This window comes from Astatotilapia calliptera, chromosome 10, assembly GCF_900246225.1.
Source record: "Astatotilapia calliptera chromosome 10, fAstCal1.2, whole genome shotgun sequence".
NCBI classification, from domain to species: Eukaryota; Metazoa; Chordata; class Actinopteri; order Cichliformes; family Cichlidae; genus Astatotilapia; species Astatotilapia calliptera.
The window spans coordinates 8,373,452-8,390,979 of NC_039311.1; the positions used below are offsets into that span (position 1 = coordinate 8,373,452).

At 38.4% G+C, this 17,528-nt stretch overlaps 1 protein-coding gene across 1 annotated transcript in view; it reads right to left on the minus strand.

The window, feature by feature from the left end:
• ar (androgen receptor) overlaps window positions 1-17,284 on the minus strand; it is a 30,426-nt gene extending 13,142 nt beyond the window's left edge. Inside the window, exons 1-3 of the mRNA XM_026183295.1 lie at window positions 15,632-17,284; window positions 8,360-8,511; window positions 8,073-8,189 (exon numbers count right to left, since the gene is read on the minus strand). Of these exons, the coding sequence (XP_026039080.1) occupies window positions 8,073-8,189; window positions 8,360-8,511; window positions 15,632-16,794 (1,432 nt within the window). The 5' untranslated portion in view covers window positions 16,795-17,284. The remainder of the gene's footprint in view (window positions 1-8,072; window positions 8,190-8,359; window positions 8,512-15,631) is intronic.
• Between the last annotated feature and the right edge of the window lie 244 nt (window positions 17,285-17,528).

The window sequence follows — 17,528 nt, forward strand, 5'->3', positions numbered from 1 at the left end:
TGCCCCATACTGCAACTGTGGACCGTGAACTATTTTAAAAGAAATATTAAATTTGTCTCAATAATACTCAATACTGTGCTACTAATAGACTAGAATATTGAATCATATTTGATTTGAAAGAGGACTCACTGAACAGATGAGCCTCGTCTGATAGAAAGCCTACTGTCATCATGTGCGAGTCCTTACTGGTAATGCGGACATGAAAATATTCTTTTTCTTTTTGCCTTTGCAGAGTCCTAAAATATTTCCTTTAACTATACAGTTCAGTAAATTGTGCATTTCTACCTTACAATTGTGTTTCTTTGTGCAATGTATGTATCTTAAGAAGTCAAAGACAACAAAAGCAAAACCAACAAATACTGTATGTTAAAGTAAACATACTGGTTTCCCATCTTGAGGTTAACAAAGCTGTAATTCCTTCCTCCACAAATGCTGAAAATCCTGCAGCAGCTGCTCCATATGGCAACCTGCACTTACAAACCAAATTAGAGCAGGAGAAGCTGCCAAATACATTTAGCTCTTTAGCAGTCAGATTTAAGATCACCTATAATTTTTTTCCTAGAACAGTTATATGAACGGTTAAGCTTCGGCTCAGCCTGTCATTTGGGAATGTCAGCCCTGCTGAAGAGCAAGTGACAGGAAAATACAAATGGCAACAATGTGATGAGTGTACTGAAGAACACACACTTGTGTGCTCTGGCGATTTTTGAAGTGCAACAGGATCTTTTGTACAGGCGTAATTTTACAATGTATTTCTCTGACAATTAATCTGTTGTAGTGTCTGGGGGAAACAAAAAAGACAAGAAGATGGAGAATCAGACTATGAGGAACATATTAAATTTTTAATCTGTTTTATCAAAGCTGAGTGACAGTAAAAAAGTAACTGTTAATTGTCGTGCAATTGCCTCTTGCAGCTTCTGTGTGTAAAGAATGTCTAATTAAAACTGCAGCCTGGCTCTTCAGTTTGATAAATATTGAGCTGCCAGTTATAGACACGACTTAAGTCTCTCTCAGGAGTGGCAGAGCTGAAAGAAAATTGCAGATTATATAAGATGGATAATTTGTAAGTCTCACATTTCCACTCCTGATCCAATAACAAATATTTCAAGTAAAAATGGTTTATTAAAATTTTTTCCTTTGGATTCTCAACTGGTGACACAGGCAGGCATCTGATCTTTGCAGAGAACAATGTAAATGGTTGGGTCGAGCCAACGTGACACTCTCCATACTTGAGTTGAAGCCAATATAAAGAGACAGAGACACCCAATGGGTGGATTCAGGCTTTGTTACGCTCAAAGACTTGGTCTAGGAACAATAAATATGTCAAATCAGTGACAACCACCTGCATTAACTTGCATACGTTGCATACGCTTTGGCATCCGTGTCAATATTTCCAGCTCAAAGTGGCAGTAAATAAGCTGCTCCCTTATCCAGAACAAACCCATTTTCTCTCATATCAAATTCCACAGGCGAACTTTACCACTCTTTTTTTGCCAGGTCGATTAGTTGCTTTTGATAGTATCTGCATCACAATCACAATATTTATAGAATTCTATTTTTGGATAACTTCATCTCATGTGTAATGTCTTGCATTCTAAGTTTTGTCATTAGTTGTAAATTTTGTTTCTGAAATTATGAAAGTGTGATAGGATGGCAAAACTGAACATTAAACCAAGTCACAAAGCGTCACGTGCCAGAGAAATGCTCACATTTCTATATAAACATAAGAACTGTAAATTCAACATGCAAGTTCTTTACATTGTATACCATAATAATATATGGTAATGAAATCACCAGGACAACAATATAATATTTTGATCAGAATCATATATATTGTCCATCCATCCACACGGCATTTGAGTTCTGTTTTGGGAAAAATGCAGCTTAAACTCAGTTGAATGGAATAACATAATTCATTCAAATAATTTATTCAAAAAACAGTGAGGGAAATACGCTCAGGATAAATGTACGTATTACAATCAGGTTAAGTTATTTTTAGCTCGTAAGTGTGTAAATACCTTGAAATTTTACATTGCTGTGATGTGACGAATCTAGATTAAAAAAAACATTTAATAACGAATGTAATAAAACATTTAAAAACAGTTCTTAGTCAGCTTTTTGGAGATAAATATATTTTTTAATTGTTTCTGTAAGAATAAAAACTTATTAAACCTTTACTAGTTCTTCCTATTTTATCTTTGTATTACTTTAAATACCAGCAAACTGTACTCTAATTAATCTTTCATGCAATTTATTTTGTTTTTTCAGAGAGAAAAAATCACAATGGAATGTAGAATTCTCAAAGACTCACAAAAACACATGTATCAGGTTTGATATGCTTAGCTTTGAAGCGTTAAAACAATGAATCAACGCTGGGACAATGTAAAACTTTCTGTTCAGTGATCATTCTGGACTTCACACCGCAGCGTGTTTACTTGGAAACACAGATTTAGTGTCCCTGTCAAAATGTCAAGTAAGTGCATGAAATGTAAATCCTTCTGAAAAGAAGTGTTCATTATCTCCTCTTAATTACTACTGTTCTGTTTTTTGTATAGTATTTTATGCATTTGTACACACGATATCGTGTGTGATGCGGCTGATTTGAAAAAAAGAGAAAAAAAACTATTTGACTGCACAGAAAACATTAAAACTAAATAAAGAAATAGCAGAGAAAGCTCAGAGGTTAACGAAGAGAAATTATTATTCAGTTTATTTTGCCTGTTTTTGTCTCTTCGTCCTGGTAAGACATGTTGTAATGCCCTCCTTTCATGATATTTACTAACCAGTTTTGGTTGGTAAGTCTGTTATTTCAGTTAAATCATTTTGAGAGTTTTCTGATTGGCTGTTAAGCACCAAGAGAGAAACTGTAACTGCTTACAACTGTCATTAAGTGTTTTAATTACTGTTTTAAAATGGGGTTTTTTGTGTGTTTTTCTGAAAAGACTGCACTAAACAAACAGAATAACAACATAAAAATTAGTTCTATATCTAATGAGCACTTGGATTTTTTCTTTGAAGAGAAAATGGTGAGATATTATATAGCATTTTAGTAAATTAAATCTAATTAAATAAGTAAATGAACTTTAGTTATTTATGATTTTTGTCTTGCTATTGCTGCCAGTATAAAGGGATTAGTTAAATCAGTATTTGTCAAAAGCATCTTGGCAGTCACACAAAGGTTGTTCTGAGGTTTTAGAGAGACTAAATGACTCCAGTTCTTTAACAGTACAGGTGCTATATGAATTTGAACAAATTGGTGTTTTTAATATTGGTGAAATCAAGATCTTTGTTAATTATTAGATAACACCAAAAAAGTTTGGGACGATGTATAAAATCTAAATGAAAACAGAATCGCTGAAAACCCATATTTTAATCACATGAGAACTTGAAAATTATCACATTTTTAAACCAACTAAGTGTACCACGTTAATGGCTGTGTTTTTACCACAGTGTAGTATTCCTTCTTCTTTCAACAACAGTCTGTATTTGCCTGGAGACCAGATCCTGGACTTTGGAGAGGAACATTGTCCCATCTTTGTGCGATATAAGAGTCTAGCTGGGCAACAGTCCTGGGTATTCACTGTCACATTTTTGTTTCATGACGCTATTTTAATAGCTGCAGCAAGTGATTTAGTATTATCTTGCTGAAATATGCCAAGCCACGCCTGAAAAAGTTGTCTGGATAGGAGTATATGTTGCTCTAAAACCTGTATATACTTTTCAGCATTGGTGCCTGTCCAGATGTGTAAGAAGTCCAAAGGCACTCAAACATGCCCATACTGTCAGAGATGCAGCGAGTCCCTCTCCTCTTTAGCTCAGAGGTTTACATGTTTTCCAAAAAGTTTTTTGGGGTTTTTTGAGATAATGTCCGTGACAAAATCTTACCTGATCTGTGAAGATCTTGTCAGAGGAGACCAGTGAGAGGCTGAGTGACTGCTTCAAAACCACAGACTGGGATGTAATATGTAGTCCACAGGCAGTGTTGGGGAGTAACGGAATACATGCACCTCCGTTACGTATTTAAAATACAAAATATGAGTAACTGTATTCCGTTACAGTTACCGTTTAAAAAGGGGGTATTCAGAATACAGTTACTTTGTTGAAATAAAAGGATTACACGGCGGTATTTTCCTCTTTCCTTTGTTAGGCTATGCCCTCGCTATTTTTGGCAATTCCACGCCGGTGGAAACTCAAACAAAACACGAATTAAGAGGCTCAAATGCCTGTGTCTCAATCTTGCGTCTCATAATGACGTGAAGAAATATAAAAAAAATGTATTTAATATGAAAGCAATAAGAGAGTGTTACAGGCATCGCCCTAAAGAATGTAGCCTCATGGGCAATGTAGTGCTGCAGGGAGAATCGACTGCCATACCCGTTATGTGTCTGTGAGCGAGGGAGGGAGAAAAAGGAGAGTACGAGCTGTCACCGAGCAGAAAGAGTGCTCTCTCCCTTCCTTTTAACTCTTTATATCGGACTTCAGATACAACATCACTAAATGTCACCTCCAGAAGTTCTCTTATGATAAAGTCATCAGTGGTTGTGTATCTGAGGAGAATGATCTGGAGAACAGGAAGGTCATCACTGACTTTGTCATCTAGTGTGAACTCAAACACCAGTTATATGAAGCAGATGGTGGTTGACTTCCAGAGAAAACTCCCATCACATTGTTGAACATCAGGGTCAGGAACAAACTGCTGGGAGTTCACCTTGTAACACTAAACTGGACTGGTCACGTAACACTTAAACTTTTGCAACAGGGGCCAAAGTCAGCTTCATCTGTTGGGCAGGCTGAGTTCTTTTGGGGGTTGGACATTACTGAGGACATTACTCAGATCACGGCACCTAATATTGATTTTCAACATTGTCCCTTGCAAGCAGATCTTTCTCCAGATTGTGGGACTCTTTCAATGATGATATTATAGTATAAGTATAATCAGTGCTTGATGTTCAAAGGCGTCAATTTTATGTTGAGGAACATTTTACTGAAATTGTTCCACAATTTGTAGATGCATTTTTTTTTTGCAGATTGGTGAATCTCTGCCCATCTTTACTCCAAAGAAACTCTGTAAGATATTATTTTTATAAATGCTTATGTTACTAACATGTTCTCTATTAACCCAATTAGTTGCAACATGGGGTTACAGCTTTTTATTGCCCCCATCCAAAGTTTATTGAGATGTACTGCTGAGATTAAATTGAGTTATTATTTTTCATGAAAAAGTAAAATATCTGTTTAAATATCTTTTTAAAATAAAATATGGATTTATGAGATTTGCAAATAATTGCATTCTGCTTTGATTTACATCCTACATCTTTGGAATTTATCTTATTTATATCAATCAGAGAAAGCATGCAAACAGGGACACAAACCAGCACCTCACAGGTTACTACTTGACTGCTCTAACCTCAAGTCTTTGTCTAATCCAAGTTGCCCAGATAGCAGATATACGTAACCTTGAATTCAACCATTTTGGATGACAGTTCTTAAGGGATCTGAGCCTCTGCCTGGCTTGGGAAGACTTTGGAATCTGACAGGAGGAATTAGGGTAAATTGCTGGGGAAAAGGTCGTTCTACCTTGAGGCAAACGGAGAGATGTGAAATACTAATGTTATAGTTTGAACTCTGGAAGTGTTGTGCTAGAATTACAATAACGAGAACTGCTTGCTTTTGGACAAAGCCCAATTCTAGGTGTTCAAAACAAAGGAATACGACCCAATGGATGGTACAGCTGCAAAGCAAAACTCTGACGTGAAATCTGTATTCTACTGCCTGATTGAATTCTTGGTCATTTGAGCTGCTTGCCTATTCTTCTTGTTCCCTTCTCAATGTCAATTCTATCTTCATTACTCTGACCATTCATTTTCTTGCTCACCATTTGCAAGCTAATCAGTCTTCGGATGTCCATCCTTCAAATCTCTGTGTTCTTCTGTCACTCTGCCTTTCAGACTCTTTGTTGCAACCTGGCTCCAACTCATCTCCACCCCATCTAAGTCACTATATTAGTTCTTCATCTCCACCATCAGCAGCATCTAGACTCCAAGACTGTTTTGCCCTACCATTGTAGGTTCTACGATCTGCCATGCTCTACCTTCTTTGGAGTTTACCAGCAATATAGTTTATTTCTGAGAATGTGTACTTCAATGAATTATGTTCACTTGTTTCAACAATCTGTTATTGTTCAACAAAAAACAAAAAACGAAGAAGTAGATTTAACTCTCGTTTGTTGACTGTGAAGCACTAGCCAATGTGAATTTTAACATCCATCTCTTATATTCAGGTCTTCAGGTACTTTGAAGCCTTTATTTGACTTGGAAAGACTAGCATCAGTAATCAAAACAAATTGATAAGAAAGCGATTGACTTACCTCGAGGCAGACAGGGAACTATGAAACACCATGGTAAATGGTAAATTGACTGGTTCTTATATAGCGCTTTTCTACTCTCACTAAGCACTCAAAGCGCTATTATATTTACTGAAGCATTGCGCTAGCCCTGCCCTATAATTCAGATAACTTCCATTACCTGTTTTGGGATAAAACCTGCACATAATCCTGGATAGTACAACTGAATAACTTTTACCACTGTAATAAACTGACTTCATGACTGTGATTTTTTTTTAACTAAAGTAATATTACAAAATCAAGCAGTGGAACTTTGACAGAATGGCCCCAATTCACTGAGCTGCCTTATTTTTTCAACAAATGCTGGAGAAAAACAGTGGCTTATGTGCATCATTATTTTATAAAGGTTTAACTCTGACTTGCAGATTGTGATACACATCTCTTATACTCTTGTCAAAAGAAGTCAGGGGTTGGGTTCTGAAACTGCAAAGTTTTTAAAGAATGTTAGGCAGTTTAATGTTCTCCATGAAATGTATTTCCACTGGGACAGCAGATGTGCAGTGAGCTTTCCTGTGACTGCTCAAAATAAAACTCCCATCATGCTTTGGTGAAAGTAACTGTTTGTTATCTGTTTGCAGATGTAATTAACATTCCAGAAATAATATGGAATTTAAATTATAAGAATAACTCATAAGAATTATGATTAAAATAAATGCTAGACAGACAGACCTTCTAAACTACAAGAAGTGAAACAAATAGATCAAATCTAGTAGTAGGGTTATTATTTAAGGCATATAGATGCCAGTGGATTTGACATTTGGTAATACATTAATCATCATATTCTCTAAGCATTTTAGGGCTTTAAAGTATTTCCAGTAAAACACCCTCTGGGATAATAGGACAAAACATATAATTTCTCTGCTTCCACTTCCACAAAATTATTGCCATATATTTCCCTGTTAGATGCCAAGAATGAATTACATGTCTGTGATGAGAAGATAAGTGAAAGGAACTTTTTAGCCACAACCAGAAAAGGTGTCCCTTTTTACTAACAATCACAGCATTAGATCACATTTTCCCTCCATGCGTTTGTCAGTGACTGGTGGCAAAATTACCAGCATGTCTGCTGCTTTAATTCACATGTCTCATGTCAGCTTTGTGCTTCTAGTACAATTTTCACCGTTAACAGAATGAGAAAATGGAAGAGAGTGAAAATTGAACACAAGCCTAAAATTAGTGCACTACATGTCAATCTTTACAGCCTAATATGACGAGCAGGTCTTGGTGACAGTAAGGAGAAGTGAATGGAAGAGGTCTAAATTGCATGGCAGCTCAGTCAGGGGCTTGATTATCAGTAACATCCCCTATTGTGATGATGCTGCAATTGAAGAGAGCCAGATAAGATGTGCAGTGCAGAAAGAATAAAATACTTGGTCTGAGGAAACCATTAATAGTGTCACTTTCAGGGCTTCACTTTTTTTGTAGTGCTTTGTTCATCTTCTTTTCCTCTCTCTCTCTCTCTCTCTCTCTCTCTCTCACACACACACACACACACACACACACACACACACATATATATATATGTATATGTATATATATATATATATATATATATATATATATATATATATATATATATATATATATATATATATATATTATATACCATTATAAACCATAGCATCAAGTCAACAAGTATTAGCTGCTTCTTTGCAAAAATCCATCCCACCTCCAAGAGTCATCCCAGCTTCAAAGCACTTCTTCAGGCGACAGGAGGGGCAGTTCTTTCTTCTTAGCTTATCAATAGTGCAGTCATTCTTGCTGGCACACAGGTATTTCTGCTTGCCTACAGGAGAAACCGTGAAACAATGTAAAAAAATGTAAATCACTTAAACTGAAGACAACCATGAGCAAACACAAAACTCTTTAGGAACTATTAATGTGTAGAATAAAGAGCCAGAATCTCAAGTGGACTGGCATAAAACTCACAGCCCAGTTGGATGCTTTAAGATTTACCTTCGGCAGCCCTTTTGAAGAAAACCTTGCAGCTGCCACAGGTGAGTGCGCCGTAATGGCAGCCAGATGCCTCGTCCGAGCAGATAAGGCATGTCCTCTGTGGGGGAAAGAAGAACTCCATGGGAAACATGTGTTCTCTACTGGACTCAAACCTGCAGTCAAACACAAACCCCCCCCCCCCAAAACAAGCCATTTATAAAATCATAAACCATTTTTATCCCACACGAAATTAAACTCATACTATACCACAAGTAAGCTACTTAATTCACTCATACCCAAGACCCATGGTAAACTCTAGTAGTTAGGTAGTTAGGTAGTTATAAAAAAGAGGACAGGCCGATGATGAAAGTGTGGGAAAGACTGAAGCACCGTGGCTATGGTACGGAGGGGGGCTGGGGTGAGTTGAGTGAGCTGCAACCTTGGACACAGAGAGATTGGAGACAACTCAGACACAATGCTGCCTCGGTGACGTGCTACTCAGATATCAAGGTTCGGTGTAAAAGAGACAAGCATGAAGTGAAGAGCCTCACTGTGTCCTGACTGATTTTAAGAATAAATAAAATATTCTATCAGAATGGGAAAACTCGAGCATGACACGTATGCATCTGGGCTTTGACAACTTTATAATAATAAGCAGCAAATCTAATTTGAATTCATTTTTATATGAGCTCTGTTACAGTAGACTTAAGTGTTTTAAGGAAGGGCCCTTTTGTTCAAAGCTTCACATTTATTTAATGCTTAACACTAACACACAAAGTCTAATTAGATTTCTTCAACACGTAGGTCCGGCTTGGTTGTGATTAAAAGATGACAGTTTGAGCAACGAGAGTTGAGATTATACAGAGCAACCTAGTATTCTTTTGTAGCCCAGGATCTGCTGATGATAAATGTGAAAAATATGCATGTCAATATGCCAATGCTCGGCGCACAGAACAAAAGAGGCCGCTAATAATCCCAACTGACAGATGAGAGCTTGAACTGATCAGATTTGCACATAATGTGTTAACAGAGAAGGTGACAATTTTCTCTTAACCCAGCCAGCCAAAATGTGGTATCCTATTATGCATAATTGTGTATATCCTAAGGCATGCGGTACTTTCCTTTTTTGAAAATAACTTACTGATCCAGCTTTTTGCTGTATTTAAAGACACTGTAATAGGCAAATTATCTGGGCTAACCACATTTAACTCTTTTATTGAAAACAGGAAGCTAGCAAGATTGGTTCACTGGTAGAACAAGTGCAACATGTTTCTTTTTTTTTTTTTTTTAACAGGGATTCTGGCTTTATTTTTTCTTGAATAAAGCCTGATGGGGAACACGCTTTTTATCTACTATAAAGTTACTCTAGTTACTTACTCTGTGGATTTGTGTGAATCCTTGAAAATGTGCTGACCTGCGTGGTGCTCACTTGTTTTAACTTATGTGTTTACATACAGTTTTAGGACGCCAGGTGCTTTAGGGCACAGTTAATGACAAAAGATTCATGTTTGAAAAATTCCTAAGCTATCGTGCCAATCACCTGGATCGTGCTAACATCCAGGCCAGATGATGTAGTCCAAAGAGAAATTGTTATAAACACTTATTAGACATTTCCACCTAATCAGGCAGTCCCATTAAAATAATTACTTTAGACAGAGCAAAATTCAGTAAAAGGATGAAAAATAGATACGTGCAAATATGCCTGATATAAACTTTTACATTATTGTTGTTGTCAGTCGTATGCTCACTCACACACCACAGCGGAGTGTGGCATTTATGTGTGTCTGACTGCATGCTATATGGTTTTATTTGACCTTTATTGCAATTTTAAAATACAAAAAACAAACATCAGAGTTTAACAATATACACACTTAGCCTTCAGCATTTGACGTTTTAAACACTCTGATGTCATCTTCTGAATAATTACATTTGAATATAATTGGTATAGTGACCATTTAAATATTTCCAAAATGAACAGATATTATTCAGGTTTACTCTTTACCTTGAAGCATATACCTCAAGGTAGTATTTTGCTACAACGTAAAAGTACAAATAGATAACTTTCACAGGTTAAATGAGACTTTTTCTGTTGCAATAATTAGCAAAAATTGTCCTGCAACAGCCACCTCCATGCTTGATCAGACACAATCGAGTAAAATGTTTAAGATGGTTCCTATTTGGTCATAGTCAGTTCAGCTTGTTTTTGTAGTGTTCCGGGATGGAACTAAATAAATTGGTAAACATCTGTTTTCATTCATTTATGTGGTCATGACTCATCCTTCACATGCAAGAGGCGCTAGTCGAGCATGAAGTATTATGGCCTGATTTGACAGAGATCGCATTTACTTTAAGTACTGTATAATAATAATAATCACCGAGTAGGTTTCTTTACTGAGTTACTGTACTATGCAAGCCTCTCGCTGCCATTTGTGCTGCCACTCTGCATACTTGGTTGACTCCACACGCAGACGAAACAGAAACATTCTGTGTCCATTTCCTGCTCTTTGTTACCAGTCTTGTAAAATTCTTCAAAGCTTGGCTGGTTGCTATTTTTCTGCACTACCAATTAATGTCAAAGGGTAACCAACCAATCACAAGTTATTTTTGTAGAAAATTGCTGCTCAAAACTACTCCTATTAAGATTTTAACCAGAATCCTTCACATATCTACCAGACTGCCGCCGTGTCGCACTTCCGATCCCATATATGTCCCCGGGGGTTTGTTTCCAAAAACTTAACTGCTGCGAATCATTGAGGTCTGCAGCATTCACAGCGCTGAAAATGCAGTTTTAATGCTGTGAAAGTTTCAATAAATAATCTCTTTGTCTAAAACTGGAACTCTGGAAGGTTTAACAACAAAGTGCAGTAAACAAGAAATATCACATGGTAATACTAAACTGTATTTAACAACTATTAAATTACAAATTGAAAAATTAAAGCATTTTGTTAAAATTATTTTTTTTCTCATAGTAGGTAAAATGTCTTGACTTTCCATCAGGCGTAGTCCCAGAATTTAATCAAAACTACAACTTTACATAATTGCCTGGCTAAATAACTCCATCCAGCTGTGCAGCTCACTGCCACGAGGTCCAAATGGGTAAAAGCATGCCTGAGTTTTCTCAGCTCTGCTTTGCAGTAAAACCACACAGATGTTCCTCATGCTCACAGCAGGTGTAACTGCAACATATACACATAACTATTGCAATGCATTTTTTCCAAACTAAATGATAGCAAGGCACAAAATCTTTCTGTTAAAACCAAATCTAAGAAGCAGCAACAAAAGGTAAAAAAAGCAGGCTCTCGCTCATGGCATAAGAGAGATTTTAGCAATGTGGTGACAGGAAAAAGAGTTCAGCAGAGATCAGCTTTTTGCAAATGAACAGCAGATCATTGCTTTGGTTGCTAAACAAAGGCTGAATGTGTTTACAACTGGCTATGTTATTTATTTATTTCAACTTTTCTTTCCTACTTTTGTATTTTTTTAATATCCAAAAGTGTTCCATTCATTGCTCCTCAAACATCTCCCAGTTTTTGTAGTGGTGCAATTGTACAAAACATCCTGCACCTTAAGTCTTGAATCGTGTTTATGTTGTGTATAGATAGATAAAAAAGACAAGACAAGCTTGACTTGGAAAACTGTATAAGCAGGGTTTTGAAAGGGCTTCAGACATTAAGCAATGTCTCGCTCACTCAGTGTCCTCATGGTCTAAACTATAAACCACATAACCTCTCTGAACTGAGTGTGAGGACCTACTGATCTGTCACAGATCAGCTGCTTTCGCTTTCTAATTTTCTGTTTTGTGTTACTCTAACTTGCTATCTACATTGTGATCAGATTCGTGCTTTGCATCTTGCCACCATGCAGGAATGCCTACTTTGGAATCTTCCCCATAAAACGCCAGTCAATACCCTCAGAGGTCAGTGGCATCAAGTGTAAGAAAGTTTGCACCTTAGAGCTCTCTCTTTACATCTAGACAAGCTCCATTCGTTTGAAAGTGCCATTGAATACATATAAAAATAGGATTAGGAAACATAAATCGGTTTGTGGACGTCCATTTCTAAAGCCTCATGCTGAACATTTTTACTGCTGCCATCTTGTTTTTTTCTTACACCAAACATAAGTGCCAAATCTCACTGTGGCCCTGAGAACACTGCACTCATCTGTTAGTGATTTGTCATGTTAAGATAAGATAAACCTTTATTAGTCACGTGGGAAATTTGTTTGGTCACAGCAGACAGCGGACAGTACAAAGTTAAGACCATCAAAAATTAAGAAAAAACAATAGAATAGAATAAGAAAAAATAGAATAACATACTGTACAAAATAGAATAAAATACTATGTTGCATAAGAAAAATTGCACTTGCCAATATTGTACATAAGGGAGACTAGGTGAAGGTTACCATGGTGTACTGGATGTGTGTGTGTATGTGTGTGTGCACGCGTGTGTGTGCGCATATGTGTGTGTGAGTGCGCGCATGTGTGGTAGTCACAACCTAAAGTAGAAACTGACAATTAAGACCACGGTGATATAAAGACAATACTGACTATGGTGATAAATCAAAAGAGAAGGTATAGCAATTCTTTTCGTAGACCTCTACACAATCCTCAGGCATCTCCACCAGCTGATCTGCAATTTCCAGATCTGACATGCATGTCCTAACAGCCATGTGCTTTCTTTTTGTTGTTTTGATTCACTCTGCTGCTTGAATTTACACAATTTCAGGCCTGTCAATCAAACAATGTGCATTGCTTTAAACATCCTGAGTCTGCCATGCCTGCAAACAGCTGACCTCAACAAGGCCAGTGGCCAAGAATGCCTTTCAGTGCTAGAATTCAACAATATTTCCTTTCTGAAATCATAAAGGAGCTAACATCCCTGTACAGAATAAGGCCGGTTTACCAGCAGTGAAATACAATGAAATGTATTTCAGTGAAATGCTGGCTATCAAAGCTGAGGAAACCCTGTAGAAAATGTTTCAGTCTAAATCATTTATGTAAAAAGTCATCAAAAAGCAAATGATGGCACTGCTTTCATGAAGCAAACCCTTGCTACATTTTTAAATGGTAAGTAATAATCTGTAACCAATTACATTCAGAGAATAACCTTCCCACCACTCCACGCTGCCTCCGCTACAGGTAAACATTCAGTCAAGGCAAATTACCATAAAACTAAAATAATACATATCTTCTGCCAGAAGGTAAAGCATGCAAGGGCTGGGAGTCTTTTCAGTTTAAACCTTGAGCAATCAAGCTGTTTTAGTGCCTAGAAAGAGCGAGTGAGGTCATCTATGACCCCATTTTATTCCATTTTATACAGGAATTCCTTTTTTAATGCATTTATCAAAAATACAACACAATCATTTCCCCACAAGGAACACTCCCATCTACGACACATGTTCTAGTATCGTAAATTATTGTTTTAAACCTGAGCTAACCCATCAACATCAACTGAGCTGTTTTCACTGAGCATTAAATATCTGCCCCAAGGCTTCTTCGGCAGTCAGTCTTGCTACTCTAGGTTTGTTAGCCATGTTTCACAATAATACAACACGATGTAATCATTAGAAGTGAAAAAGTGGAACAAAATTAAAACCCAGTAATGTCTAAGTGAAAAAAATCCATAAAACTTTCCATTACCCTTCTCTACACACAGGGATCAGTTCCTGGGTGAAAGTATGAAAAGTTAAAGAAGTAGACTGACAAGTTAATTCTGGGAAATTTTTTTATAGATTAAAAAATATATAGGTAGATATAACATGGTTTCAAAAATGACCTTCTTGGGTTGACTGCTCAGTAGATTAGGCAGACCACACTGCTACACCTCCGTTCTCAGCAGCTTTGTACAGAAATTCACTTTACACCACGCAGACAGCTATGCGGTACTGAACACTAACAGCCAAAGGAAACAGTGTCCCTTTTCTGACTGCACTAACAATCATTCACCCAGGTGAATTTGAGAAAGCTCTGCACAACACCAGCAGACAACACCTCTGTGTGGCATGCACGTCACACGATGGCTGTCAGTTAACGTGCCCACTTTGGGTGCTTTATAGTCTGAACTAAAATGTGTTGAGAGATTTTAAGAACCTGACACACTCAGAAACATTTGAAACTACGAAAGCACCAACTGTGCGTGTGGCTTGGGGTTTTTTGTTAACTTGTGTTGTTAATTTTTCCCACTTTTGTGCCACAGAAACATCAAAATCTTCTCGCTAAAACAAGACTGTCTGCATCTCTTTATCACATTAACTTTGAATGCTTAGCTAGAGCCAAACTGATGTGAAACATCACCCAGTGGCCCAGGTAAATTAAGTTAAACTAAATCTTATTTTCAGGTACAGCCACCAAGGTCACTGTCGGGTAATACAAATGTTTGTCTATAAACTGCCTCATCTTTTTTGTCAGAATTCAAAATCATGGGGACTAACATTTACAATAGTCAAGGAACAAACAAACTTGAAGAAAAAGTCAAGCAGTGATTTTTCCCCCTTTTTCTCCACTCTGTCATCATCTGACTTTATGAAATGAATACATCCACTATCATCTGAATACATACAACACTCTCTCATTCACTTTATTCAGAAAATTTTTTATTAAAAATAGAATCAAACTTTATTCATTACAAATGTTTGGAGGAAAAGGGTTGTTAAAATGTTTCCATGTATCGCTTTGATCTCCTTTTTTTTTGCTGTAGCTATAATCAGTTTGGCATACTTCAATTATTGTCTTTTTTTAAAAAATTAGACTTTCACACAGTGTATAAAATCAGCAGCTCTGGGTTACTGTAAAATCGCCAAATATGTGAAGCAGGTGTATTTCTAGATTGGAGCCTGAAACTTCTGCCTACACATTTTCTCAGCAGGGAATTTTTTTTAAACAGTCTGTTCAGTTTACCACTATGGTTTGGAACCAGAAAAAACAAGTGTGGGGTAAATGTTTCCTGCATCAATAAAAGAACAACAACAACAAAGAAAAAAGAAATACGCGCACACACGCACACACACACACACACAGACAGTAAAGAAATTGATATGTGGTGTAGTATCAGTTGCCTTTTGCTGTTTGTCAGTCTGTGGATTGGTGATCTAATCCTGGTCAGAGACAGACCCTCAAGCCCCCTAAGGGACAAAGGGTCAACCTGTGGTCCTGAGTTTGAATATATATATATAAAGTAGAACGTTTGGCTCGCAATTACACCTAGAACTGTTCAACCTTTGGTTATACCGCAATATGAAATACATATTTATATTGTAATCACGTAAAATTACTATTACCAGCCGACTAAAGCTCACCTGGTGTCGTTGTAAGTGACATCCAGCCATTCGCCGACTTCACCCTTCATGTAGTTGGAGTTGGGATAAGGCGTCCTCAGCATCCCGCCAGGGTACCACTGTTCACGGCGCATTACGGTCCCGTCATATGGATTGCATATAAACGGGGAGTTCGCTCCCGAGCTCTGCACGTTCATGCACTGCCTCGACCCCCAAAACTGCGAGTTGTACTTGTCGCCGAAGCTGTAATTAGGCCTGCTGACCCACGACGCCCCTGCAGATGCACTTCCCTCAGATTTGACTTTGACGCCGTACCGTTCTGCCTGAAACCCCGTGGACCTATTCTCCACGGCATCCACGACGTCTCCGGCTTCCTCCACGGAGTTGTAAGCTCCGCATGGCCTCTGTGCAGCCGCGGGGCCGAACTGTGCCAAAGGCTCCGGCGCAGCTGGGGCGTAAGGGCAAGAGGCAGCGCACGCTATGTCCAGATGATCTATCTCTTTCGGAGTTATGTCATCAGCCAGGCACAGCGTGAAGTTTTGCGCGTTCACAGATGTCGCCGTGGAAGTAAGGTGATGAAAAGCCGCCGCGGGCTCTGAACTTTTGAACATTTTCACCTGTTGCTTGTGGTCGTGTGGCGGGCGCTCATCTCGCTCGGGACACCTGTACTCGGAGAGAGAAGCCGGGGCTCCGGGACAGTTCGCAGGCACGGCTTCCACCCCGAATAAATACTCTGCGCTCATTTGGTCATTTGCGGCACACGGCGGGAGAGAAACGTGCGCCTCGCTCGTGTCACCGGACTCCATGGTCAGACCCAGAGACACGGACACAGCTTTGCAGAGCTCCCTGGCTGTTTCTGAGATTGTGGCGCAGGCAGAAAAGGAGCGAATGTCGCCCACTCGGCACTCAGCGCTTAACTCCTCCTGAGGAGCAGCAGCTGTCTGGCAGCAGCGTTTCTCCATGTCACAGGCTAGAGGAATAATGTTTCCGGATCCGTACAGGTTTGCATTCTCGGATTCTGCCAAACTCCCGGCACTGCTTCCAGTCGGGGTTTTGGTGAAATAGACGCGACTTTCTTCAGTTTTTTGCGCCATACTGGCAGCGGTCACGACGTTGCCTGTGTATGATTTCCTATCCTCTGGCCAGATTTTGGCACAAAATAACTGTCTGCTCGTTTGGCTCATGTCCCAGAAAGTGTTTGCTTTGCCAGGATACTGGACTTTGCACGTCAAAAAGTCTTCGCAGTTCTCAGCAGCACAACAGCCCAACTCTCACGTTGTGAAAAGCGTTTTGGTAAAAGGTCCTAGGTGAGCCGCAGGACTCACAAACTCCTCCTAAACTGAGATGTTCAGAGTCAGGCGCTCGACTTGTAGTTGATTAAAAGGGAATTCAGGGAAGGACTCTGTGTCCGTCAAACATGGCACTTTCCCCTCCAATAGGTTACAATAAAACCAAGGCGCCAATTTAATATGTGTACTTTAATAATCAAGTTCTATTTGTCATCACGCCAAAAGGCATGTTAAGAAGACTTCACACAAAACAATGTAATGTTAGCCTTTCTGCCTCTGGTTGTTTTACATCAGACTTGCATGTGTGCAGCCCATCACATTTTTATGGGCCCACCACAGCTTTTTCTTTTTTCTTTCTTTTTTCTTCTTCTTTTTTTTAGTAAAATTCCACAGGGTACAAACCTATTTTCTTTTTATGTCTTGTCGGATTAAAAAAAAGACCTCAGCCTTTTTGATAGGTAAGGTTTGCGTCATGATTAATCTTTCCAATAAACGCTCTCCAAACATCAGGTGCAGATATAAGTGCAGTTTATGGATTTGTAAAACCACTTCAAATTGTTTAAGATGATTTTCAAGTTGGATTTGGTACTATTTAGCTCGCTCAGAGGCCTGTCTTCAGATCCAGACTT